The 24,599-nt window shown below is 42.1% G+C and overlaps 1 protein-coding gene across 2 annotated transcripts; it reads left to right on the forward strand.

Annotated features, from left to right (window-relative positions):
- The first annotated feature begins 22 nt into the window (after nt 1–22).
- LOC140116738 (coiled-coil domain-containing protein 63-like) lies at nt 23–24,599 on the forward strand. 2 transcript variants are annotated; one of them, XM_072133174.1, is made up of 11 exons: nt 23–126; nt 4,470–4,645; nt 6,539–6,728; nt 7,750–7,854; nt 11,208–11,389; nt 11,842–12,026; nt 14,866–15,089; nt 15,219–15,293; nt 16,452–16,635; nt 17,889–18,101; nt 24,458–24,599. In XM_072133174.1, the coding sequence occupies exons 2-11, from the start codon at nt 4,479–4,481 to the stop codon at nt 24,556–24,558; spliced, it is 1,626 nt and encodes a 541-aa protein (XP_071989275.1). In that variant the 5' UTR covers nt 23–126; nt 4,470–4,478; the 3' UTR covers nt 24,559–24,599. The 2 variants fall into 2 exon arrangements, with proteins under 2 accessions (XP_071989275.1, XP_071989276.1); XM_072133175.1 differs by having other exon boundaries at nt 24–126; nt 4,549–4,645.

Here is a 24,599-nt window from a genome sequence, read left to right on the forward strand (position 1 = left end):
ATGGAATCCATATGTGGTAAACACCCGTGTCACAATACACCCTGCTCTACATGGTGCAGCTCTCTGCCCGCCTGCTTTAGTCCTAGCTCTTGCTTACAGTGAGCATCTCATCTTTGGATACAAAAGGTATATTCTTTATTTTGGAAATTTGTAGGTTGCGCAGTGCGTTTGGAGCTTTGTCGTTACTGTCGCATTTAAGATAGCAGAGCTGTCATTAAAGGAGACCTACCACTACGGATCTACCTATTAACCCCTCCCCGACATTTGACGTAATAATACTGCATGGCGGGAGGCGCTTTCCCGCAATTTGCAGTATTATTATGTCATGCTTATGGTAACGGCTCCTGAACGTGTGACCGAGGCGTGCAAGGGTCTGGTGCGCTAACCAGGTTGTTTTACATACATTAAGTTTTTTATGAAAATTTGAGAAATCGTAAAGTTCAAAGCACCATAACATCTTACAAAAATGAGAGAATGCATAAAAAACCATGGATACATAAAGCAGACATTCTGTTAATGTTAGTTATCAAGTTTTTTTGCGGTTATGACTATGTATGGAAAAAGTAGGACATTTTCAATTTCAAAAATCAAGACTTTTTCCAAATTTTCACCAAATATCTGTTTTTTTTTTTTTTTTATAAATAAACGCAACAAATACCACCAAAATGTTTAAACTAACATGAAGTACAAAGTGTCACGAGAAAACAATTTCAAAATCACTTGGATATGTTAAAGCGTTCCGAAGTTATAACCACTTATAGTCACACAGGGCAGATTGGAAAAAATGGACCGTGTTAGGAAGGTGAAAAGTGGCAGGTGTAGGTGCCTCTAATGTATGTAAGAATAGCCCTTTTTAGGGCTAATCCTTTACTCCCGCTATCTTTTCTAATCTTTAATCAGGGTAATATGCAAATTTTCTAAAGCGGCTACTGGGGCTTGGAGTAGCCGGAGCTGAGCCTACACCTCACAGCTACTCCATGCCCATGACCCAGATATCTACAACTACCTCATAGCTGCGCACATTTGTCCAGATTTAGGAGTTTTGCGCATGCGCAGTAGCTTCAGCTTCGGAGTTGAGATTATGCAACTGTCGGCCTGCTTTCTGCGCATGCGCAGAACTCTGGCTTCATGGACGAGTGGGCGCAGATCCTTGTAGCTGCGAGCTGCAGATGTCTGGGTAGTTGGATTAAAGAGGTTACTGGGGTGTGGAGTAGCTGTGTCGTGTAGCCTCAGTTCTGACTACTCCTCAGCTCTGGCTACTCCACGCCCCAGTAGCCTCTTTAGAAAATTATAAAAGATAGAGTGGAGTAAAGGATTAGCCCTAAAAAGGCACCTACCACGCATTGGTTTTTGAGCAGAAAAACCTTTTAACATTTGGCTTTGGATGCTTATTTACTTTAAATGTATTACCATTAGATGTAAAGATGGTTCAGTAGTGCAATTTATATAGTGTTCATTGTACAGGGAGGAGGAGGAGATAAGCTGTGACATCATCTATTGTCAGTAGTGATGTAATGAGGGGTCAGTGTTATCTATATAGAGGTCATTGTACAGGGAGGGGGAGAAGATAAGCTGTGGCATCATCTATTGTCAGTAGTGATGTAATGAGGGGTCAGTGTTATCTATATAGAGGTCATTGTACAGGGAGGGGGAGGAGATAAGCTGTGACATCATCTATTGTCAGTAGTGATGTAATGAGGGGTCAGTGTTATCTATATAGAGATCATTGTACAGGGAGGGGGAGGAGATAAGCTGTGACATCATCTATTGTCAGTAGTGATGTAATGATGTGTCAGTGTTATCTATATAGAGGACATTGTACAGGGAGGGGGAGGAGATAAGCTGTGACATCATCTATTGTCAGTAGTGATGTAATGAGGGGTCAGTGTTATCTATATAGAGATCATTGTACAGGGAGGGGGAGGAGATAAGCTGTGACATCATCTATTGTCAGTAGTGATGTAATGAGGGGTCAGTGTTATCTATATAGAGATCATTGTACAGGGAGGGGGAGGAGATAAGCTGTGACATCATCTATTGTCAGTAGTGATGTAATGATGGGTCAGTGTTATCTATATAGAGGTCATTGTACAGGGAGGGGGAGGAGATAATCTGTAACATCATCTATTGTCAGTAGTGATGTAATGATGGGTCAGTGTTATTTATATAGAGGTCATTGTACCGGGAGGGGGAGGAGATAAGCTGTGACATCATCTATAGTCAGTAGTGATGTAATGATGGGTCAGTGTTATCTATATAGAGGTCATTGTACAGGGAGGGGGAGGAGATAAGCTGTGACATCATCTATAGTCAGTAGTGATGTAATGATGGGTCAGTGTTATTTATATAGAGGTCATTGTACTGGGAGGGGGAGGAGATAAGTTGTGACATCATCTATAGTCAGTAGTGATGTAATGATGGGTCAGTGTTATCTATATAGAGGTCATTGTACAGGGAGGGGGAGGAGATAAGCTGTGACATCATCTATTGTCAGTAGTGATGTAATGATGGACCATTGTTATCTATATAGAGGTCATTGTACAGGGAGGGGGAGGAGATAAGCTGTGACATCATCTATTGTCAGTAGTGATGTAATGATGGGTCCGTTATCTATATAGAGGTCATTGAACAGGGAGAAGGAGATAAGCTGTGACATCATTTATAGTCAGTAGTGATGTAATGATGGGTCAGTGTTATCTATATAGAGGACATTGTACTGGGAGGAGGAGGAGATAAGCTGTGACATCATCTATTGTCAGTAGTGATGTAATGATGGGTTAGTGTTATCTATATAAAGGTCATTGTACAGGGAGGAGGAGATAAGTTGTGACATCATCTATTGTCAGCAGTGATGTAATGATGGCTCAGGGTTATCTATATAGAGGTCATTGTACAGGGAGGGGCAGGAGATAAGCTGTGACATCATCTATTGTCAGTAGTGATGTAATGATGGGTCAGTGTTATCTATATAGAGGTCATTGTACAGGGATGGGGGAAGAGATAAGCTGTGACATCATCTATTGTCAGTAGTGATGTAATGATGGGTTAGTGTTATCTATATAAAGGTCATTGTACAGGGAGGAGGAGATAAGTTGTGACATCATCTATTGTCAGCAGTGATGTAATGATGGCTCAAGGTTATCTATATAGAGGTCATTGTACAGGGAGGGGCAGGAGATAAGCTGTGACATCATCTATTGTCAGTAGTGATGTAATGATGGGTTAGTGTTATCTATATAGAGGTCATTGTACAGGGAGGGGGAGGAGATAAGCTGTGACATCATCTATAGTCAGTAGTGATGTAATGATGGATCAGTGTTATCTATATAGAGGTCATTGCACAGGGAGGGGAGGAGATAAACTGTGACATCATCTATTGTCTGTAGTGATGTAATGATGGGTCAGTGTATATATATATAGAGGTCATTGCACAGGGAGGGGAGGAGATAAACTGTGACATCATCTATTGTCAGTAGTGATGTAATGATGGGTCAGTGTTATCTATATAGAGGTCATTGTACAGGGAGGAGGAGATGAGCTGTGACATAATCTATTGTCAGTAGTGATGTAATGATGGGTCAGTGTTATCTATATAGAGGTCATTGTACAGGGAGGAGGAGATAAGCTGTGACATCATCTATTGTCAGTAGTGATGTAATGATGGGTCAGTGGTTAAAAAAGTCTAAAAAATAGGTGCAAAATAAAAGATTATCTAAAAAATGTTGTTTCTGGTGCCGCCTAATTTTACTAGGATTTCATGGACCCACCACAGTGTAAAGGATGGGACTCAGAGTATCATAATGATGTATGGAATCATTTTCATTACGATTACGGTTCGGCGCTGCTGTTTTGTAGGGAAGATGGGATTCCTTGTATGAAATAGTACTATGATGCATGGAGTCCCGTCCTCTGTGCTATGGTCATCCAGCACACTGACGGTGATTCATTGACTGACCATAATGGGCCACATTTATCAAAAGTAGTGCAAACTGTACTAGATGCAGTTGCCTGTGGAGTGTGCAGAGTGCACCAGATTCATCAAAACTGCCGCATGGTCTTTATTAATCTGGTGCTCCCTGTTCTGCTCGGGAAGTGTTCACCAACTTTTTTTGGTGCACCTTTAACATAATAAATATTATGTTATATTATTGCAGTAATAAATGTGTCACATGATATGACTTGGCACTGGAATGGCCCTTTAGAGGCAGAATTTTTTGGCAGATTGGGCTTAGTGTGGCTGCGACACAAAACTGGCGCAGACACTTTATAAATACATGTGCGAGCAGTTTGCACGTTCCTTTCAGTGCAAAGTCAGACTGTAGTGACCTATAGTAGCATTGGTTAAATAGCCCTGGCCCCTTACAACCTCCATCTAAATATCAAATTGTGTAAGTCTACTGATATCATATAAGCCCAAGACTGTATTCATGTGTAGAAATAATAATCACTGCTATATATGGTGTCTCCAGCATTGAAAGATGGCAACAAAAAAGAAGGCTAATTGGCATCTGCCGACTATTGGTAAAAATGAAGATTCTGTACCTACAGAATTGGACCTGAAGAAGTTACAACAACAATGTAAAGTGTCCGAAATGGCTGTCATGTCCTTCAGGAAAGAGTCAGAACAAAACATTACCAGTCAGCAGTAAGTATGACCCTATTCCGTTATTACTTTCTGACAGCTGTTGATATATTATTGTAATGGACAAATAGTTTTTCCTATTTAATAGTCTGTACAGTGTCCGTGGGAGATGGAGAATGATTCCGAATTCAATAAGATTACCACAAACAAAAAAACAAAGTTGTGCTACGTTCTTATAGGTGTTTCCATGGCTCTTATGGTGCAGCCCAAATAACATAACCACTTTATAGGGAAGAGATAATGGGGCAGATTTACTTACCCGGTCCTGTCGCGATCTCGCGGTGCGTTGTCCGATGAGGATTTGGGTCTGCCACGATTCACTAAGATCGTGGGCCCGAGTTCCTGCATCCGTCGCTTCCGCGCCGAGGACCGCTGGAGTTCACCTTCTTCTAAATGTATGTCTTGGGACACAATTCAGCGTATGATCGCCCCTCCGCTGCAAATTCGCAACCCAATACATCAAGAGGCTTCTGCCTCTTGATGTATCGGGCTGCCAGCAGCGCAGCGTTTATCCTACGCCAGGCAGGCCCTGGTGTAGAAAAAAACGCAGCCGGCCCCTTTTCACGTATGAAACGTCGCCGGCAGCAGCGAGTGCGCAGGCGTGGGGACAGTAACGCCCCGCGCCAGCCCACTTCCGTCCGGCCGCGCCCCCCGCTCGGCCGGCCGCGCCCCCCCTTCACGCCCCACTGGCGTGAAGGTGGCGGATTGGGGAAAATAAGCTAGCATTTGCAATTATTTCAGGGCCTCTGCGCCACTGGCGGTGCGCAGAGGTCCTGATAAATATGCCCCCAAGTCTCTATTACCTATTGGGTCCACTAGTCCAGATGTGTACCCAACATAACAAGTCCTGTCCAAGTTAACTGAGTGAACATCTGCTGTTGGGCAAGAGGCAGTCTCCTACACATAAGATGACAAAACCAACCAAAATTGGAGGAATCAGACAATTATCATGGGATTTATATAAATGTCCTGAACTTTCATTCAAAAACAGCTCCACGTCTGACCCTGGTTTGTGCCGACAACTCATCTCCATTCATCTCAATGCAGCTACGTTGCAATACTGGCACAAAGCATGGTCAGGTGTGGCTGTGTTTTTTGATGAAATCAGACAGGTTTTCCAATGTCCGGATAACCCCTTTAGTTTTTGCTCTCAGGACACCCATATAAATGACATAATTGCGTGAGTTTGGCTGGGTTGGGCCATTGTATATGTATCAGACTTCTTGATTTTTCTCCGCTGTCCTGACTCCCGATGTTCTCTGAGGTAACCCCCAGCCGGCAGTGTTTTCGGCCATTCTCTACACATCTACCTATGGCTAAGAAAATAGTATTTTATGTGAACGGAAAGGTAAGTGAGGAAGATTGTAGTGAAGGTAAGTGGCTAATCCAGACCTTTTTTGTCCCAGAGACCAGTAGTGTACATGTTAGTCTTCCCAGGAACTGAGAGGGGAAGTGGACAGAAATGGGATAAGGCAGGATAGCCTGCTAACTGAAGGTGAGGTGGAGGTGCTTGCTCATGGCGGTTTTGCTCTTCACACCTTCCACCCTACCCACCAGTATTGCACCCTTACAGCACCCACAGAGCACCAGTACAGCACCCATACAGCTCCAGTGGAAGGTGTGAATATCAAAAGCACCATGGGCAAGCCCCTTCCCCCATACCATTTAGTCAGCAGCCTCTCCAGCCTTATCCTCCTCTTGTATACCAGGCCCCGCGTTTGGGAACACTGACCCAATCTATAATCTTCTATGTGAATAATCACTTTGCCACTTCATATTCCATCAATAAGTACAGAACTGCATATCCAAAATAATATTCCCTGGAAAATCTTGACTATATTCATTGGCACTAAAATTATCATTACACCAAGTGACGAAAACATTGTATCATGGCAGAAAGAAAATCAATGTGCTGCGGGAGCAACAGAAAGAGCTGAAACTTGCTATCCTATTCAGCGGATCTAAAAGAATTCAGCTGGAGGATCAAGAGAACGCCAAAAAGATGTATGAACTCACAAACGCCCTGGACAAATATAATCAGCTTATAGAAGAGAAAAAGAGCTGCATCAGTGATTTGGTAATGAAGGTATGTGGACTTGTTACTAGCAACAATAATTGGACACATCTTTGTTATCGATCCAGGGAGATATTCTATCAGCCATATTTGGCAACAGGAAGAATTTTTCTGTACTTTGGGCCAATTGACATCAGCTTTTTAGGGTTTTTTGACATCCTCTCCATCAAGACTATAGGATAGAATTGAGGGACCAACCTCTTTTTTTCAACCTTACCTACTTTGGATACTGTGACGCAAGTGTATAATCACTGGAGGTCTATCTACAGAGGAACCCAATGATCGCAGGTGCCTTGGACCATGGGGGTAATGTGCCTGTACATGGCGTATCTGGGCAGATTTAAAGTAAATCTACCATTAGTTTTTATGCGTTTCTAACCAAACATACCTTCAAAATACTGTAGTGTTACTGATGCAAAAACATATTTTGTTTAATCCCTGATTTGAGTGGATTTACTCAAAAAACAATTATACTGTAAGATTCATGACCTTGGAAAAGCTGGGTGCAGACTGGCTGCCATACATAAAAGAGCTGCCTGAACTGTCCAGGCAGGACTAATCCATCTGAGCTGGATGACTCATACAAAGCAGCTGGGGGATGGTGCAGCGATTGATTACTTCTGCCTTTTGGGAAAACCACAGTGATGATGTATTCTTATCTTATGCTGGGCAGGACAAGGCTGGAGCAGTGCATAATTAGGGTGAGGAGAAGCACTGAGCCAGCCAAAGGAGTGACAGAGCCTCATCATCATAATTTTATAATAGTTTTTTCAGCAAAACCACTCAGTTCAGGGATTAAACAAGATATGCTTCTGCATCAGTGTAGCTACAGCATTCTCAAGGTATGTTTGGTACATAATGCATAAATGCAAATGGTAGATTTCCTTTAATTATCTTTTAGCAAAATTAAAATCAGTATTGATATAAGTTTTGCCCACTAACTACTTTAGATCAAAAGCTCCTGTTCATTGATGTATTGAAGTTGATGATGTAGTGTGTTACTAATGTAACTTGTGTTTAAAATTTATTACAGATAAGGGAAAAAGAGGACGAAATTGTGAACCAAAAAAAGGCAATTTCTAACGCCAAGATCTTAAGACAAAGTACAATTGATCATCTTGAGAATCAAATACTCCTTGTAGGTATCCCACATCAGATAAGAAAAAGCATTGGGTGGGGGATGTTTGTGCATTAGATGAAAGATGTTGTCTACTCCTTTTGTAGTATCTGTTGTGGTCAGTTCTTTGGTACAAAGGTACCACAAGGTAGGGACTAAAATTTGATTAAACATTGGTAGGAAATCTACCTTTAGAATCAAGTATGATAAACCAGGGACACTTACCGTATATACTCGAGTATAAGCCGAGTTTTTCAGCACAGTTTTTGTGCTGAAAATTCCCCACTCAACTTATACTCGGGTATATTTAAAAAAAAAAAAAAACTCCTGCAGTGCCTCTTCTTACTTCAAGCCGGCACCAAGGCCAGGACGGCTCCCTGCGCGCGGCCCAACTAGCGCACTCTGTGATGTTAGGAGCGGCTGACATCATAGTTGTGCGCCAAGCGGGTCACGTGCACGGAGCCGTCGCGGACCTGGCGCCAGCTTGAAGTATGAAGAGGCACTGTAGGAGGAGCTGCCGCGGACCTGCCGCTGCCGGGCTGTTGGAATGGTGAGTACAGAGTTTTTTTTTTCACGGGCAAGCATCGACAGGGGGCTGGCAGGCTGTTACAGGGGGCTGGCAGGCTGTTACAGGGGGCTGGCAGGCTGTTACAGGGGGCTGGCAGGCTGCTACAGGGGGCTGGCAGGCTGCTATCTGGCTACTACTGGGGGATGGCAGGCTATAGACTACAGAGGGTTAGCTATATACCAATGCATTTCCCACCCTCGGCTTATACTTGAGTCAATGGGTTTTTTCAGTTTTTTGTGTTAAAATTAGGGGTCTCGGCTTATACTTGAGTATATTCGGTACTCATAGATCCATGCACCTTGTCTTTGTCTTATATTTGTTTTCCATGGCCTCCTTCTGTCAGGTTCGCTGGGGAGAATGCTGAGACTTCTGGTGGTGCTAGCAGCGTTCTCCGACCTCCAGTGCATATCCACGCAAACTCCACCTCTCGTCCGCTACCAGCGGTCTCTGGTGTGCGCCCCGGGCAGCGGCTGCTAAGACCTTGCGCTGTCTAGGAGTTGTGTTCTGAACTGAAGAGACTTGTACCTGTGCATGGTGCCTGCTATGGTGCTTGGTTATTCTGCACCATGAGGGGTTAATTCTCAGTAGTTGTCCAGCTCCTATCAGGTTCTGGAGGTGGAGTTCTGGCTGCATAAATTACAGCCTCACTAGTCACCTGTGCCAGTGTTTGAAATCCCTTCATCACTCGCTCGCTGCATTAGGTTGTATTGCTCTGTATCTGTATTGGAATTGTTGTGACCTCGGCTAGTTTTTGACATTGACGTTTTGCCTTCTGACTTTGTTATTGACGTACCCTCTCGTTGTGACTCCGGCTAGTTTACCACTCTTTTGTGTTTTATGTTTGTCAGTCTGTTTGTGTTTCCCTTCCCACACTTATCCAGTGTATTTCGAGTCTTCAAGTAGGTTTAGCTCGGGGGGGCTATAGGAAGGGGCAGAGGTTGGGGCAAGCTCAGGGCACACTATCCCCTGTCTTCTGTGTTACCCAATCCGAACACCTTCCTTCTAATATCAACTTAAAATTATACTAATGAACCTGAAAGGCTCTGGGGGCATTACCAAAGCCCATCCGTGCTGTATCTTCACAGACTGTTAGACTATATGTTAGACTTCCCCCTCTTCTCCCTCAGCACTTTCCCCTCCCTCTCACAGCAGCAGAGGAAGTTTCAGCACACAGTGAAAGGGGGAAAGTGCTCCTGCACAGTGTAACAACCTGTGAAGCCATAAAGTCACTCAGGCTTATGAGAAAAATTTTGAAAGTTGATTTTTAGAAGGAAGGAGGTCATGGAAGATTACAACTGTCACTGTGCCTGGATCTTTTGATGGTAGATTTCCTTTAACATGGGCCAAACCTACGGTAATACTTTCAATGGAATCTTTAGACCTTGATAGCAGCAATATCAATAATAATGCATCTTCATTTCTATATCCTCATTATATTCTGCAGCGCTGTACATATCATGAGGGACATAAATAATATTACAGAATGCAGTCAGATGAAATGGTCAGATTAATTATACAATAACAAGGTCAGATAAAACAATAAGCGCAAAGACTCTGCTCACAAGAGCTTACGATCTATGACACTGCTTGTATAATGGTCCAGCCATTCTGTAGATAGAATAATTAAATATATAATTGAATATATAATCAATGAAATTATGGATATACAACATGAAGATAATGCTGCCAAGATCAGAAAGCCACATGTAAATGCTCATTGCTTTGGGGGGTTTTTTTTAACAGATTTTTCGGACTATAGGGCGCACCGGATTATAAGGCGCACCATCAATAAATGCTTGCTTAAATGTCTAGGTTCATATATAAGGCGCACCTGATTATAAGGATGAATGTCCAGCAGGTGGCAGACCTGTGCACAGTTCAAGGCAGCTGTTGTCTGTAAGTACGGTGCATATATAAGGCGCACTGGACTATGAGGCGCACCACTGATTTCTGAGAAAATCAAAGGATCTTTTGTGCGCCTTATAGTCCTGAAAATACGGTAATTAAAGTAAGATGTTTACATACATCATCAATAACAATAATACAATTTATTTTCCATCTCTCCTTCAACAAACGCCTGCTGAGAGGCCATTCCCCGTTAATAACTTCTAAACCCCAATCTGCTATTATTGGATTGGTATTTTTTTTTAAACACATTTGTGACTGAGGGTCATTGGTGCCTGAATGTCCAGGTAAATTTTAGCTTGGGCTTGCAACACAATTTGAAAGTTAAATTCCACCCTTGGTCCGAATCAGTCAGATCGTCTGACGACACCCCCCGCAATTTTGTGATGCATGGAAGCCGCCGCAGCAGTTCTACAAAAAGGTCGCATGCGACACATTCCCAGCGCAGACACTTACCTGTGCACGCCGTTTAGCCCTGAAAAAGGTGCACAGTCCGACAAAAGTGCACACCACAACCCTTAGTAAATGAGCCCCAATATCCCCTTTAATATGATATCTGGATTGTGTATGGATGCTTCACAGAACTGGGGATATCCATTCCTAAAGTTACAATCAGACATTGCAGAAATAGAAAGCTGTATACAAAAATCAAGTTTTACAGAGTGTATCTCTGCTCTGCTTCTTTTAACCTAAACAGCCATATTTAGTAGAAAAAAAGGGTTTTAAAATATTCAAATGCGCCTGAGCTGCTCTGCAGTCGGGCCAGGGGCGTCAATAAATCACTTTTCAGAAGAGCCCAGAGGTGCTCTGCAGATATCTGTTTCCTAAGAAATACAAGACCATATTTAGATACTGTAGAAGTTCTGAACGCCCATTAAACATTATATGTGCTTTAACACAGGTCTCTCAGAGATTTAATGTGCTGAATGCTGAAAATGAGACACTAAAGACTGGTATTGAACACCTTCGCTTCAACAAGAAGGAATTTCTAAAACTTATTGGTAAAATACAGCAGAAAATCTCCCATCAGAAGGCCACTATGGAGAAGATACAGGAGCAGATCATGTCCTTACATGAAGAAAAGTGAGTGGCTTCTCTGAGAAGTTCAATGCATGACCAGAGATCCATTTGGAATACAAATTTACCACATATTAGTAAATACTTATATCAATTACAGGTAGGGGGTTATGAGGCAGGGAGAGCTTGACTTCAGTTTAATTGCAACACAAAATACTGGTTGTGGATTATTAGTTCAATTTATGGTCATAGGTTCACTTTAAAAGGGGCAAAAACAAATAGGGCCTCTACCTACTACCATCATAAGGTCCTTCTTTAATATTCCGCATCTTCTCATGTTTTTAATGACTTTCCACGATACAATAGACACTTACATTTAAATATATATATTATTTTCCAAAAGCGGGATTTCTAGTTCTGAAAATGAGCACCTCCATAATGATAGCTTTTATAACACTCGAATATGATGAGGTATTTGTCCAGACCATTACGCCATCTAGTGCATTATATTTTTATAGACATGTCGTCCAGGCAGAAAGCTTGTCTTTCCAAGAAATTACAGACAAAGTGATGAAAAAAGTGGATGTAAAGATTGAAGAATTATCTAGATATATTGACCATCTGAAGAAACAACAGAAATTTAATGAGGCCAGATCATTTGATCGTTATGCAATTACAAGGGAGCTAGAACAAAAGAAAAGAGGTAGATGGGAAATAACATCATATGTCTGTCATTAATCCTCAGAAGAGTTGTAGTTATACACCTGTGGTATAGGGTCCCAAGTCGGTCTGTTGGCCCCATGTAAACATTTATGCTTACCTAGATGTGAGTATAATGGGGCACGTTGGACTCATATCTGCAGCGGTGCCCGACGTGTGCCTCTTCTCACAATGCTGTTTGGAGCCGGGATAAGACCCCTGGTTTATTATACATGAGCTGTACCCATGGCACATGCTGTGTTAAGCCCGGGCTGTACTACTTCGGCTTCACCTTCAGTAGAGTGCCAGTACAGGGAGGTCGGCAGGGAAGCTGAGTATAAAAGTTTATTCTTACAGCACCTCATAAAGGGCGATTCGGGGAATTCAACCACCACTCCATAAAGCTCAAGTCATTTAACACTGTTTTTGACCAAATTATGACATACTGTGGCACATTTACTTACCCATCCATGCGCGATCCCCGAGGTGCGTTCCCCGACAAGAATGCACAGCTGCTACGATTCACTACCAGCGCGCATCTGATCCCTGCATGTGTCGCTTCCCCGATCAGGTCCGACAGAGTTCACCTTCTTCTTCCCGGTGTATGTAAGTGCATTGTCTTGCGACACAAACTTTTCTACGGTGTCCTGTTGCTGAGCTCAGGCTCAAATGTCCTCTGGCCAATGAGTTTATATATTGGGGCACATTTACTAAGAACAGTGCAGTCTGTACTAAATGCAGTTTGCCTGTGTGGTGTGCAGAGGGCGCCAGATTCAAGATTTCTGCAGCACCTTCTGCATGAATCTGGCGCCCCCTGCACTTCTCTGACAAGGTGCACCAACTTTTTTTTTTGGTGCACCTATAACATAGGGTGTGCGACACAATTCTGTCGGACTTTGCATGTTAACCCCTTATCACCGAATCTAGTTTTCAGCTCAACGAGCAGACTCAATTTTTCGAATCTGCCTTTTTCACGATAATTGGTTATAATTCCGGAACGCTTTAACATGTCCAGGTGATTTTGAGAATGTTTTCTCGTGACCCATTGTACTTCATGTTAGTTGTAAAATTTAAGTGATAAGTTTTGAGTTTCATTTTGAAAATTTGGAAAAAATTTGCAAAAATTCTTCATTTTTAAGTTTGAAATGTCCTGCTTTCCAGACAGGAAGTAAAACTACCCAAAAAGCTTGATAATTAACATTTATGGAATGTCTGCTTTGTGTTGAGATGATATTTTATGCATCCTCTCACTTTTCTAGGATATTATGAGGTGCAGAACTTTAGGTGCAATTTTTCTCATTTTCATGAAAATCGCCAAAACTCACATTTTGAGGGACAACTCAGCTTTCAGATGACTTTGAGAGGCCTAAATAATAGTAAAACCCCATAAATTACCCCACTATAGAAACTTCACCCCTCAACGTATGTAAAACAACTTCTATTAAGTCCATAAACCTTTTAAGTGTTTCACATGGGTTGAACCTGCGATTTAGAAACTTTAGAATTTTTTTTGAAAATACATTCATTTAGGCCAAAACTGACAGTTTAATAATGAATAAAATGATTAAATGCTCCGCAAAGTTTGATGCCCAATTTCTCCTGTGTGTATCGACACCCCATATGTGGTGGTAAGCTGCTGTATGGGCGCACAGCTGAGCATAGGATGAATGGAGGTGTCATTCACAGCAGATTTGTATTGTCACATTGTACAAGCTATACATTTTTATTTGCAGGGTGAGACACACTGTATAGATAATTTATATGGGGGGTCTATAGCTTATCCATGAGATTTTATTAACTATTTCAAGGGGGACACAAACAAAATCATCAATTTTTATTTAGGATTTTTAGCACTTTTCCCCCCTGCGTAAAACTAAAATTTTATCTTTATTCTCTGGTGATACTTCATTTATATAGTTTTTCTTATCTTTGCTCAATTTTACTGAGCAAAACCAATGGGGCTCATTTACCAATGGTAAGCTCTCTGGGGGGGGTTCAATCCACAGGGGACATACTTACATGCCGGGGTCATGCTTGACCGCGGCGTGTAAGGGGTTAAACACCCGGGATCAGAGTTTTTCCGATCCTGGGTATTAGTGTGGGCTGTGATGTCCCCAAATCCCGCCGCTGTAGAAAGGCATTGGGGGTCATTTACTAAGGGCCCGATTCGCGTTTTCCCGACGTGTTCCCCGAATATTTCCGATTTGCGCCGATTGTACCTGAATTGCCCAGGGATTGTGGCGCACGCGATCGGATTGTGGCGCATCGGCGCCGGCATGCGCGCGACGGAAATCGGGGGGCCTGGCCGAACGAAAACCCGACGTATTCGGAAAAACCGCCGCATTTAAAAACCGAAAAAGTGTCGCTTGGGGAGCGCTTACCTTCACCTGGTCCGAGGTGGTGCATTCCGGCGCGATGAGATTACTTTCAGTGCAGCAGCGCCACCTGGTGGACGGCGGAAGAACTACATTCATAAATCCCGGCCGGACCCGAATCCAGAGCAGAGAACGCGCCGCTGGATCGCGACTGGACCGGGTAAGTAAATGTGCCCCATTGTGTCAGAAGAAGTACCCTTAATGACCACCGGAAAAAGCCGATAGGGCGGTCATTAAGGGGTTAAATCTGGCACATGGTCCAAGTGAGCACTGAAATGCCCTGTAATTTGTGTTGCTTGAAGCATAGTGCAGCTACGCCACAAAGGGTCCGCGTGCGACACAGTTGCGGTGCAGGCACTTCTTAAATGCCTGTGCAAGCAGTTTGCACCTAAAGGAACTTGCAAAGTCCGACAGAAAACAGGCGCATAGCCCTAAGTAAATGTGCCCCATTATTTATCTTTACCATAGAAAAAGAACTTGAAAGAACTAAGAAGTACAAGAAGGATGTCTCTGACAGATACAACAGAATGTGTGAGGATCTAGGAAACTTCTTTGGATGGCAGGATGTCAACCTCTACATGATGGCAGATCAATACCAGCTTGATGACATGAAAAATTTTTCGCTTTTCACATTCATCAACGAACTGAATTGGGAAATGGAAACAATCAGAAAGGAAATCAAAGCCACTGAGGTAAGAGTTGTTAGACTCCATTCCTTATGTGAAGCATTATCATCTCATACTTTTTGATTTCCTTTTTGCGCTGCCCATGCCCATGTTGCCTGGCGATGACATAACCAGTTGTGCTTACTGCTTTCCTAGGATGAAATGTCTCTACTGGAAATTTGCAACAAAAACAGCGTAAGTGAGCAAATTCGCTGCAAAAAGGAATTAGAGGTAAGATGCTGTTATCATGGAGGGTAAGTGTTGTCTCTTCTGCCCAACACATTTGTGGTGATGCTTCCTAATGTAGGATTACATGCAGTAGGTGGCCATGCCGTGCAGCTATTCAGGAGAGGTATGGCGTCTTCTCTGATGCATAGTTTAATAGATACTGTATATACTTGAGTATAAGCCGATCCAAATATAATAAGTTGAGGCACCTAATTTCACCTCAAGAACTGGATAAACACATTGACATGTGTGTATGCCCATGGTAGGAAATTCATTGGTCACAGCCTCCCCTTACTAATAAATGGCCCAGCAGCTTCCCTTCACTAATGAATGCCTAGCAGCATCCCCAACTAATGAAATGTGCATGAAATTTGCAGCAGCCTTCTCCAGTAATAAAATACCCAGAAGCCTCCCCTCACAAATGAAATGCCTAGCAGCTTTGCTTCGCTAATGAATTCCCAGCAGCCTCCCCTCACTAGTGAAATGTCCAGTAGCCTCCTACATACACTGTATAATACTCTGTGTAATATTTTAGGCAAGCGGGGACTGTTTTAGTTTCTGAATGTTCATTGCAAAGGGGCCCACTGAGGTTCTGTCGCCTAGAGGCCTATTGAAACCTGGAGCTGGCCCTGGGTGTGGGTCAAAATTGTGAAACACCACCTTGAATGTGATATATACAGTAGTGGTGTTGGAACAGCAAAGGGCTAGAATAAGAAGTATTTTGTATTATAATATATTTTTCTACAAATTATGAAATTCTAAATAACAAACTGCTTAGGGGCTTATAACTGATTTCTCCCCCAAAAAAGTTACTTTTGAGACGATCCCCAACCCATGTTGAAAAAAAACTTGGATGCCAGCTGTTAACCCTTTTGAGTACCATTGCATGATTAAAGTGGAATCTACCCTTTGATTGGGTCACCCAGTTTCTGGAGACACAATTGGAGACTGGTCTTAGGTTAGCCTTTTGGAGTGGAGCCTACAAAGAAAGTAATATAGTAGAGTTAGTTGTTAGTTATACAATCAATACAACCACTTCACAAATAGACATGATTTTGGAACATTCACCTCTCCTACGTATAAATACAGTGAAAGATCACAAGATGCAATATCTCCCATCAGCCCTCTCTTATTTTGTTATACATATGAATATTATTGCAGGAAAATCTGGAGAAAACTTTAAAATTAGCAGATAGATACCAAAGTAAAGAAATGGAATTGAGAAGAGACCATGAACTGATAACATCAGCTTTACAGAATGTGGTAAAAAATCTTAATTGTGACCTCTCAAAAATGACCGGACTGCTAAGGGTAGATGGACTGACCAGCAAGCTTATGTATTTCAGTAAGTATTGAGGAATTAATGACTGTCACATCTATTACTGTAGAAGTGGAGATTCTTAGTCATAGCCTGACTACAAATAAAACTCATGAGGTTGATTCAAAACATGTAAACCTTTGTTGACCTTGGAGTGTTGCTTAGTTCAATAAAGAGGAGACTTTTATTCATTCTGATTAAAGATTTGGTCATGATATATCCCACATGATCCCCCAATATACAAAGTGGCTCTGGTTTCTTGGTATATTGGGCAACCATTTGAATTAAGAGGCAGGTCCTCTTGGCCTCCTCGTCCCCTGGTCCAGGGCCACTTATGTACCAGAGCTGGTCCTGTGACCATCTAATGCAGTTTATACTCACATAACGATTCCTTGAAAAGCCAAAATGAAAGGAGCAAAAATGTCAAACCTAAAGCAGGCAATGATGTCAAAGTCTAAACTAACATTACTAAGAGTTTTAAACAAAATGTTTTGTCTTATTTTTCCTGCCTTTCTTCCTGCACTTCCCAGTATGTCCACATTAGCATAAAGTATGCCCAAAGGAGAAATGCTTAAAGTTTCTAGTGACTTAAAGGGGTTGTCTACAGGATAGGGAAGACTTACTGATCAGTGGGGTCCCAAGTCATGGGACATTTACAAATCATGAGAATTGGGGTGAACTGTACCTCAAATGAATGGAGCGGGAGGTCAGACATGTCCGTTGCCACTCTATTTTCTGCCTATGACACAGATGAAAGTAGCCTCCAGCTAACTCCATCAGTGGCAAAGAGATGGATAGAGCTGCAGGGCGCATGTTGGACCAGCTGCCTTGTTTATTTGGGATACGACAGACCAACATTCACATGGTCAGGGGGGTCCCATCACTAAAATTTCAGAAATTTCAGAAATTTTCCGAATTTATTTTAGTTACGATTTAATACCTGGCATAGACGTGCTCCATAAATATTGTTAGAGTAGTAGTTATAAAAATTAAAACCTGCCCACAAATGGCCACGATTATGGAACCAAATTAGACTCCAATCTAAAGCATTTGCTTGCTGCTACTAGTATTCCATGAGGGAATTCACGGATCTCTAATTTTTATGTAGGCTTGAACAGTTACAGAAGGGGGTCCCTTACTGGGACTGTTGGGGCATCATGGATATGGCATTTGTCACAGATAGAGAGCCACAGGTTTGAGGACACTGGTCCAGACTAAATTAACTGGGCCCTTTGAGTATTGAAAAGTGTACTAAAAAAGGATCCATTTTTCTCCCCTAGAAATCTTGAAGACAAAAATCAAAGAAATCATGCAGATCCTCCAGTTCTGTGCTGTACGGGACATTGTGGAAGGCAGCATTTCCAGTACCTCCATTGCCATCTTTGAGAATATTGACTCCCTGTTCGAAGAATCAGACATATCATATTCTAAGACTCCCGATAGATTTATTATTCCATCCATGCCAAAAAAGATCAAGTTCACTGATGATCCTGGTATGTTTTATATATGTTCTTATAAATCATGTGTTGATTTTATTAGTAGTTTCACTTAATCTATTTTATAATGTCATAATATATTTAATAAAAGTTAGTCTTAACAATAGACTAACATCTGATAATTCTGTAGGGGTTTTCTAAAAAACAGTAACCTCATTTACACCATAGATGGGATTACAGTAGAAGATAAAACCTCTGTATAAAATCCCCTCATTTCATCCGCTACTAACAATATAGGATGTCATAATTTATCTACACCTCCTGCACAGATCTAGAATTAAAACTTTCCTTAGACCTTAATGAGTTGGATCCAGATCATTGCTGCATATGGACATGAGTATCATAGTATCATAGTATCATAGTATATAAGGCTGGAAGGAGACGCAAGTCCATCAAGTCCAACCTTCAAGAATTATATAAATGTTTTATCCCCATAACCCGTGATATTTTTTCTCTCCAGAAAGTCATCCAGGCCTCTCTTGAACATGTACATAGAGTCGGCCATAACAACCTCCTGCGGCAGAGAGTTCCATAGTCTCACTGCTCTTACAGTAAAGAACCTTTGTCTATGGTGATGGTAAAATCGCCTCTCCTCTAGGCGTAGAGGATGCCCCCTTGTCCTGGTCACAGGCCTAGGTATAAAAAGATCTTTGGAGAGATCCTTGTACTGTCCGTTCAGGTATTTGTACATTGTAATGAGGTCTCCCCTCAGTCGTCTTTTTTCTAAACTGAATAATCCCAAATTTTGTAATCTGTCAGTGTATTCTAGTCCCCCCATTCCCCTAATAATCCTGGTTGCTCTCCTCTGCACCCGTTCCAGCTCTATTATATCCTTTTTATACACTGGTGCCCAAAACTGTACACAATATTCCATGTGTGGTCTGACCAGGGATTTGTATAAGGGCAAAACTATGTCTTTATCATGAGAATCTATTCCTCTCTTGATACATCCCATTATTTTATTTGCTTTAGCAGCAGCCGCCTGGGTCTGGTCACTAAAATTAAGTTTACCATCCACCAATACGCCTAAGTCCTTTTCAGCTTCAGTTTTACTAAGTAATTAACCGTTTAGAACATAATTATACTTTTTGTTTCCATGGCCCAATAACTTTACATTTATCTACATTAAACCTCATCAACCATTTCTCTGCCCATCCCTCAAGCTTCCACAAATCCCTCTGTAATGCTAAACTATCGACCTCAGTATTTATTACTTTACACAGCTTAGTATCATCTGCAAATATTGAAACTTGACTGTGTAAACCCACTACAAGGTCATTAATAAAAATATTAAAAAGAAGTGGCCCCAATACTGACCCCTGTGGCACTCCACTGGTAACATCAACCCAATCTGAGAATGTGCCATTAATGACCACCCTCTGTTTTCTATCACTAAGCCAATTACTTACCCAGATACACAGATTTTCTCCTATTCCCAGCAGTCTCATTTTATATACCAACCTTTTATGTGGCACGGTGTCAAATGCCTTTGAGAAGTCCAGATATACAACATCCACAGCGTCCCCCAGATCCAGTCTTGAACTTACCTCCTCGTAGAAACCAATCAGATTAGTCTGACAGGACCGATCTCTCATAAACCCATGCTGACGCTGGGTTATAAGGTTGTGCACAGTGAGATACTCCAGGATAGCATCTCTAATAAACCCCTCAAATATTTTCCCCACCACAGCAGTTAGACTTACGGGTCTGTAGTTTCCAGGATCGCTATTTGATCCTTTTTTGTATATTGGTACCACATTTGCTATGCGCCATTCCTGTGGAACATAACCAGTCCTCAGTGAATCTTCAAATATTAAAAATAACGGTCTGTCTATCACGGTACATAATTCATGCAGAACCCGGGGGTGTATGCCATCTGGCCCAGGTGATTTATCTATCTTAGTGGTTGCGAGGCGGCGCCGTACCTCTTCCTGGGTTAAACTGTTGACATTATAAAAAGAATTAACATTATTCCTCATTGTGTCTTCCACCAGGGGATTTTCCTGGGTAAAGACAGTTGAGAAGGCGACATTCAGTAGATTGGCCCTTTCCTCATCTCCTTCCACCATGACCCCCATGTTATTTCTAAGGGGACCCACACTCTCTGTTTTTAGTTTCTTATCATTTATATACTTGAAAAATAATTTGGGATTATTTTTGCTCTCCCTGGCAATATTTCTCTCAGTCTCTATTTTTGCGGCCTTTATCTGCTTTTTACAGGATTTATTTTTCTCTCTATAATCCTGTAATGCCTCATCACTACCTTCACGTTTTAGCACCTTAAATGCTTTATCTTTCTTGCTTATTGCTTTCCTTACAAGACTAGTTAGCCACATAGGGTTTTTCTTGTTCCTTTTATGCTTTTTCCCATAAGGTATGTGTTTCTCACAGGACTTTTTCAGAATATATGAGAAAAAGTCCCATTTTTGGGGGGGGCTTTTGTCCTTGAGAGCATTATCCCAGTCTATGCCTTTAAGGTCTTCCCTTAGTTGCTGAAAATTTGCCCTCCTGAAGTTTAGAGTGTTGGTTGCCCCTTCACTAACGCTCTTAGTAAAGCGTAATACAAAATCAATGATATTATGATCACTATTCCCCAGGTTCCCCCCAACCTGTAGTTTTGATATCCTATCAGGTCTGTTGGTAAGGATAAGGTCCAGCAGTGCCCCCCCCTCTTGTTGGCTCCAGGACTAGTTGCGACAGGTAATTGTCTTTTGTTGTTGACAAGAACCTGCTACCTTTGAAGGACCTGCAGGTTTCTGCCCCCCAGTCAATATCTGGGTAATTGAAGTCCCCCATGATAAGTACTTCACCATGCTTTGAAGCCGCATCCATTTCACTTATCAGCATTTCCTCTGCTGCCTCCATTATATTTGGAGCCTTATAACAAACCCCTAGTAATATTTTATTATTCTTTTCCCCTCCTCTTATCTCCACCCATAGGGACTCCACATTTGCGTTACTGATGTCATCTCGCAGGACGGGCTTGAGGCAAGAATTCACATATAAACAAACCCCTCCCCCTTTTTTATTTATACGATCCTTTCTAAAAAGACTATAACCATCTATAGTAACAGCCCAGTCATAGCTACTGTCCAGCCATGTCTCGCTGATACCCACTATATCATATTTCCGTTCCAACATCAAGAGTTCCAGTTCCTCCATTTTGTTTGTGAGGCTTCTGGCATTTGTGTACATACACTTTATATGGTTTTCCCTGTCCCTATTCCTTTTGTCCTTATTCCCCAATCTCATTCCAGCCCCCCTTCCTCCCCCATGGACTATGACTCTTCCCAGCTCTCTATGTACACCGTCTATTTGCCCTGCACAAGTGTAATTGCCCTCCCCCCAGGTCTCTAGTTTAAACACTCCTCCAACCTTCTAGCCATTTTTTCCCCTAAAACAGCGGCCCCCTCCCCATTAAGGTGCAGCCCATCCCTACTGTAGAGCCTGTAGCCCACAGAAAAGTCATCCCAGTTCTCCATGAACCCAAACCCCTCCTTCCTACACCAACTTTTGAGCCACTTATTTACCTCCTTGATCTCCCGCTGCCTTTCTGGTGTGGCACGTGGTACAGGCAGTATTTCAGAGAAAATTACCTTTGAGGTCCTTGCCCTGAGCTTATGGCCTAAATCTCTGAAATCATTTTTAAGGACCTTCCACCTACCTGTTACTTTGTCATTAGTGCCAATGTGGACCATGACCGCTGGTTCCTCACCAGCCCCTCCCAGTAATCCGTCAACCCGATCCGCAACATGCCGAACCCGAGCACCCGGCAAACAACACACTGTTCGGTATGCACGGTCTTTGTGACAGATTGCCCTGTGTGTTCCCCTAATAATGGAATCTCCCACTACCAGCACCTGTCTGACCTTGCCTGTGCTCCCATTACCCTTCTTACTGGAGCACACATTCCCCTGGTTGCTAGCGGCCACGTCTTTCTGCAGCATTGCTACCCCAGAGCTGATATCCCCCTCATCCACCAGCCTGGCAAACTTATTGGGGTGCACCAGATCAGGACTAGACTCTCTACAACTCTTCCCTCTACCCCGCCTTCTACATGTTACCCAACTAGCTGCCCCCTCCCTCTGCACCTCCATGCTTCCCTCCCCACACCCATCTTCCCCAGAGAGTTTGTGCTCCAGGAGCAGCAAACTTCGTTCCATATTATCAATTGCCCGCAGCCTTGAAACTTGCTCATTTAGATCCAGAATCTGGGCTTCCAGATGAGCAATTTTCACACACCCCACACAGCAGTATTCCCCCTCGAACGGCTGTTCAAGGAAAGCATACATGGCACAGGATGTACTCCGTGTAGCAATGCCACTTATGGAGTCCATTATTCTAATGGGGATTACAATAGAAATATGCACAGAAAGAATTTACAGTCAAAGTAACACAAAACACGGAAGTTACCTACTAAAGCCTCTCAAACTTAAGTCCCTTAAACCTAAGTCACACTTATGACACTGCACACACTTGGGATCAGTGCACACTCGCTGCCAAGCTCATACACTCGCTTTGCTAATGCTTTTTTTAAAGTTATCGGCCACAAAGTCTGCTGTGAATTTGCGCCTAGATGTCTTCAGCTTCTTGCAGCACATCTCCACACTACACACTTAAAAATACAGTTACTTATAATATAATGTCACTTAATAATAACTATGTCCCACCCTATGCTCCTAAGGAATATATAGTCACAGCACAACTCCCCACACAGGGATGAACCTAAACTATCTGCTGCAGGAGACGAGCTATAGAACGGTGCCCCCTCCACCCCATCCATTAGTAATGTATCAGGTAATTGTTATTGGAAAGTAGGTTCTCCATGGTGGCATCAGTTGGCGACTTTTATCAAAAACAGTGCAGTCTGTACTATGTGCAGTTTCTCTGTGAAGTGTGCAGGGTGTGCTAGATTTATGATTTGTGGCGCACGTTCTTCATGAATCTGGCGCCAACTGCACTGCTCGGGAAGTGTGCACCATTTTATTGTGTGAACTTTGTTCATGCTGCAGAATTGTGGCGCATGATCCGACTAAGCACTAGCAGCACATTTTTGCTGTCTTGTCGGACACAGAACAGTCTCGACACAAAACTGGCGCATGTACTTTATAAATACATGTGCAAGCAGTTTGCACTTTTTTATTAAGTCAGACTGAAAACGGGTGCAAACACCTCAATAAATGTGGGCCACTATTTTTATCCATTAGGTCTTTCTTTATGGCAGGTGACTGCGCCCCTGATGCTGCCACCCATCTTGCAGCAGGTAGTGCTGCCTGAGGCAAGAGGCTCAACTCGCCTCATGGATGGTGCACCCCTGTCCCCACATATATCAAATATTTACTGTGACTACTCAATATATATAGGTACAGTCCCCACCGTAACTCATTATACTAAATGAAGTAAACCCTAACTTAATTGGAATAAATATTATATTTATGCCAACCATTGGCATATTACCAATGTAATAATATATCATGCCACCTAAATGAATAATTGATTCCCCTGCAATTCCACCACAGAAGACTTACATAGGTTGTCTAGGTTTGATCAAATAGTCAGCCTAGGTAATCGGTATCAGACTGGTGGGCAGTTTGACATCTGGACGCCATGCTGGTCCATTGTTCCAGACTACTGGAAAAAGTATGTATTGGATACTACAGCTCTGTTTCTAAAAAAAATAGGAGCACTGCCACCAGACACGGGAGGAGCATTCTGATTCTGGCTCCATCCGTTGTATAAGTTTTGGTGTGTAACAGGAGATCAGTATATGGTTTGGGTGTTGGACCCCAACCATATGATACTGATGATCTATCTATGAGGTACAGTCATTGGGGTCATATATCTTATCTCTGTTTGTTGTAACTGGTTTTTGTTTTGGTCGTTTTTCTGTCTACTTCTTTGGTAATTTATCAATCTCACTTTTTCTTTGTGTTAAATGGTTTCTTTTTTCAGATCTCTTTTTGAGACATTTGTTACAAATGTCTCAAAAATGTTGTACAAATGTCTCAAGTCACTTCTTTCCATTTTCTAAGTTTAATTTAAGTTTGATTTCGTCTGGAGTTTTTTGCTCCAAAAAATGTTGCAAATTTTAGACAATTTGAAATGATAAATGTCATTTGCGACATTTAGCACATCTGGAATAGAAGATAAATGTGTCTTACTGACGAAAAACAAATGTCTGGCAGGCATTTCAAAATGTCTCCAAAAAGGTGCAAAAATTGCAATGCGCCAAAAAATGTCTCAAAAAAGACAGAAAAAAACAGGAAGCAAAATAAAGATAAATGACCCCCAGTGAATCATGTTCTGTATCATCTTTATCAAATATAATGATTTACTTTTCCTTGTTTTTTAAGTTGAAATCCTGACATTTGAACAGCTAAAGAGAAAAGTTCTTAAAGGAGTGAGCTGCAAAACGGAGAAAGCCAAGAGGAAGATCCAGACATACATAATCTAAGTAAATACAGATGCTGCAATAAAAAACATTATCATCATCCA

Source organism: Engystomops pustulosus, chromosome 2, assembly GCF_040894005.1.
Source record: "Engystomops pustulosus chromosome 2, aEngPut4.maternal, whole genome shotgun sequence".
NCBI classification, from domain to species: Eukaryota; Metazoa; Chordata; class Amphibia; order Anura; family Leptodactylidae; genus Engystomops; species Engystomops pustulosus.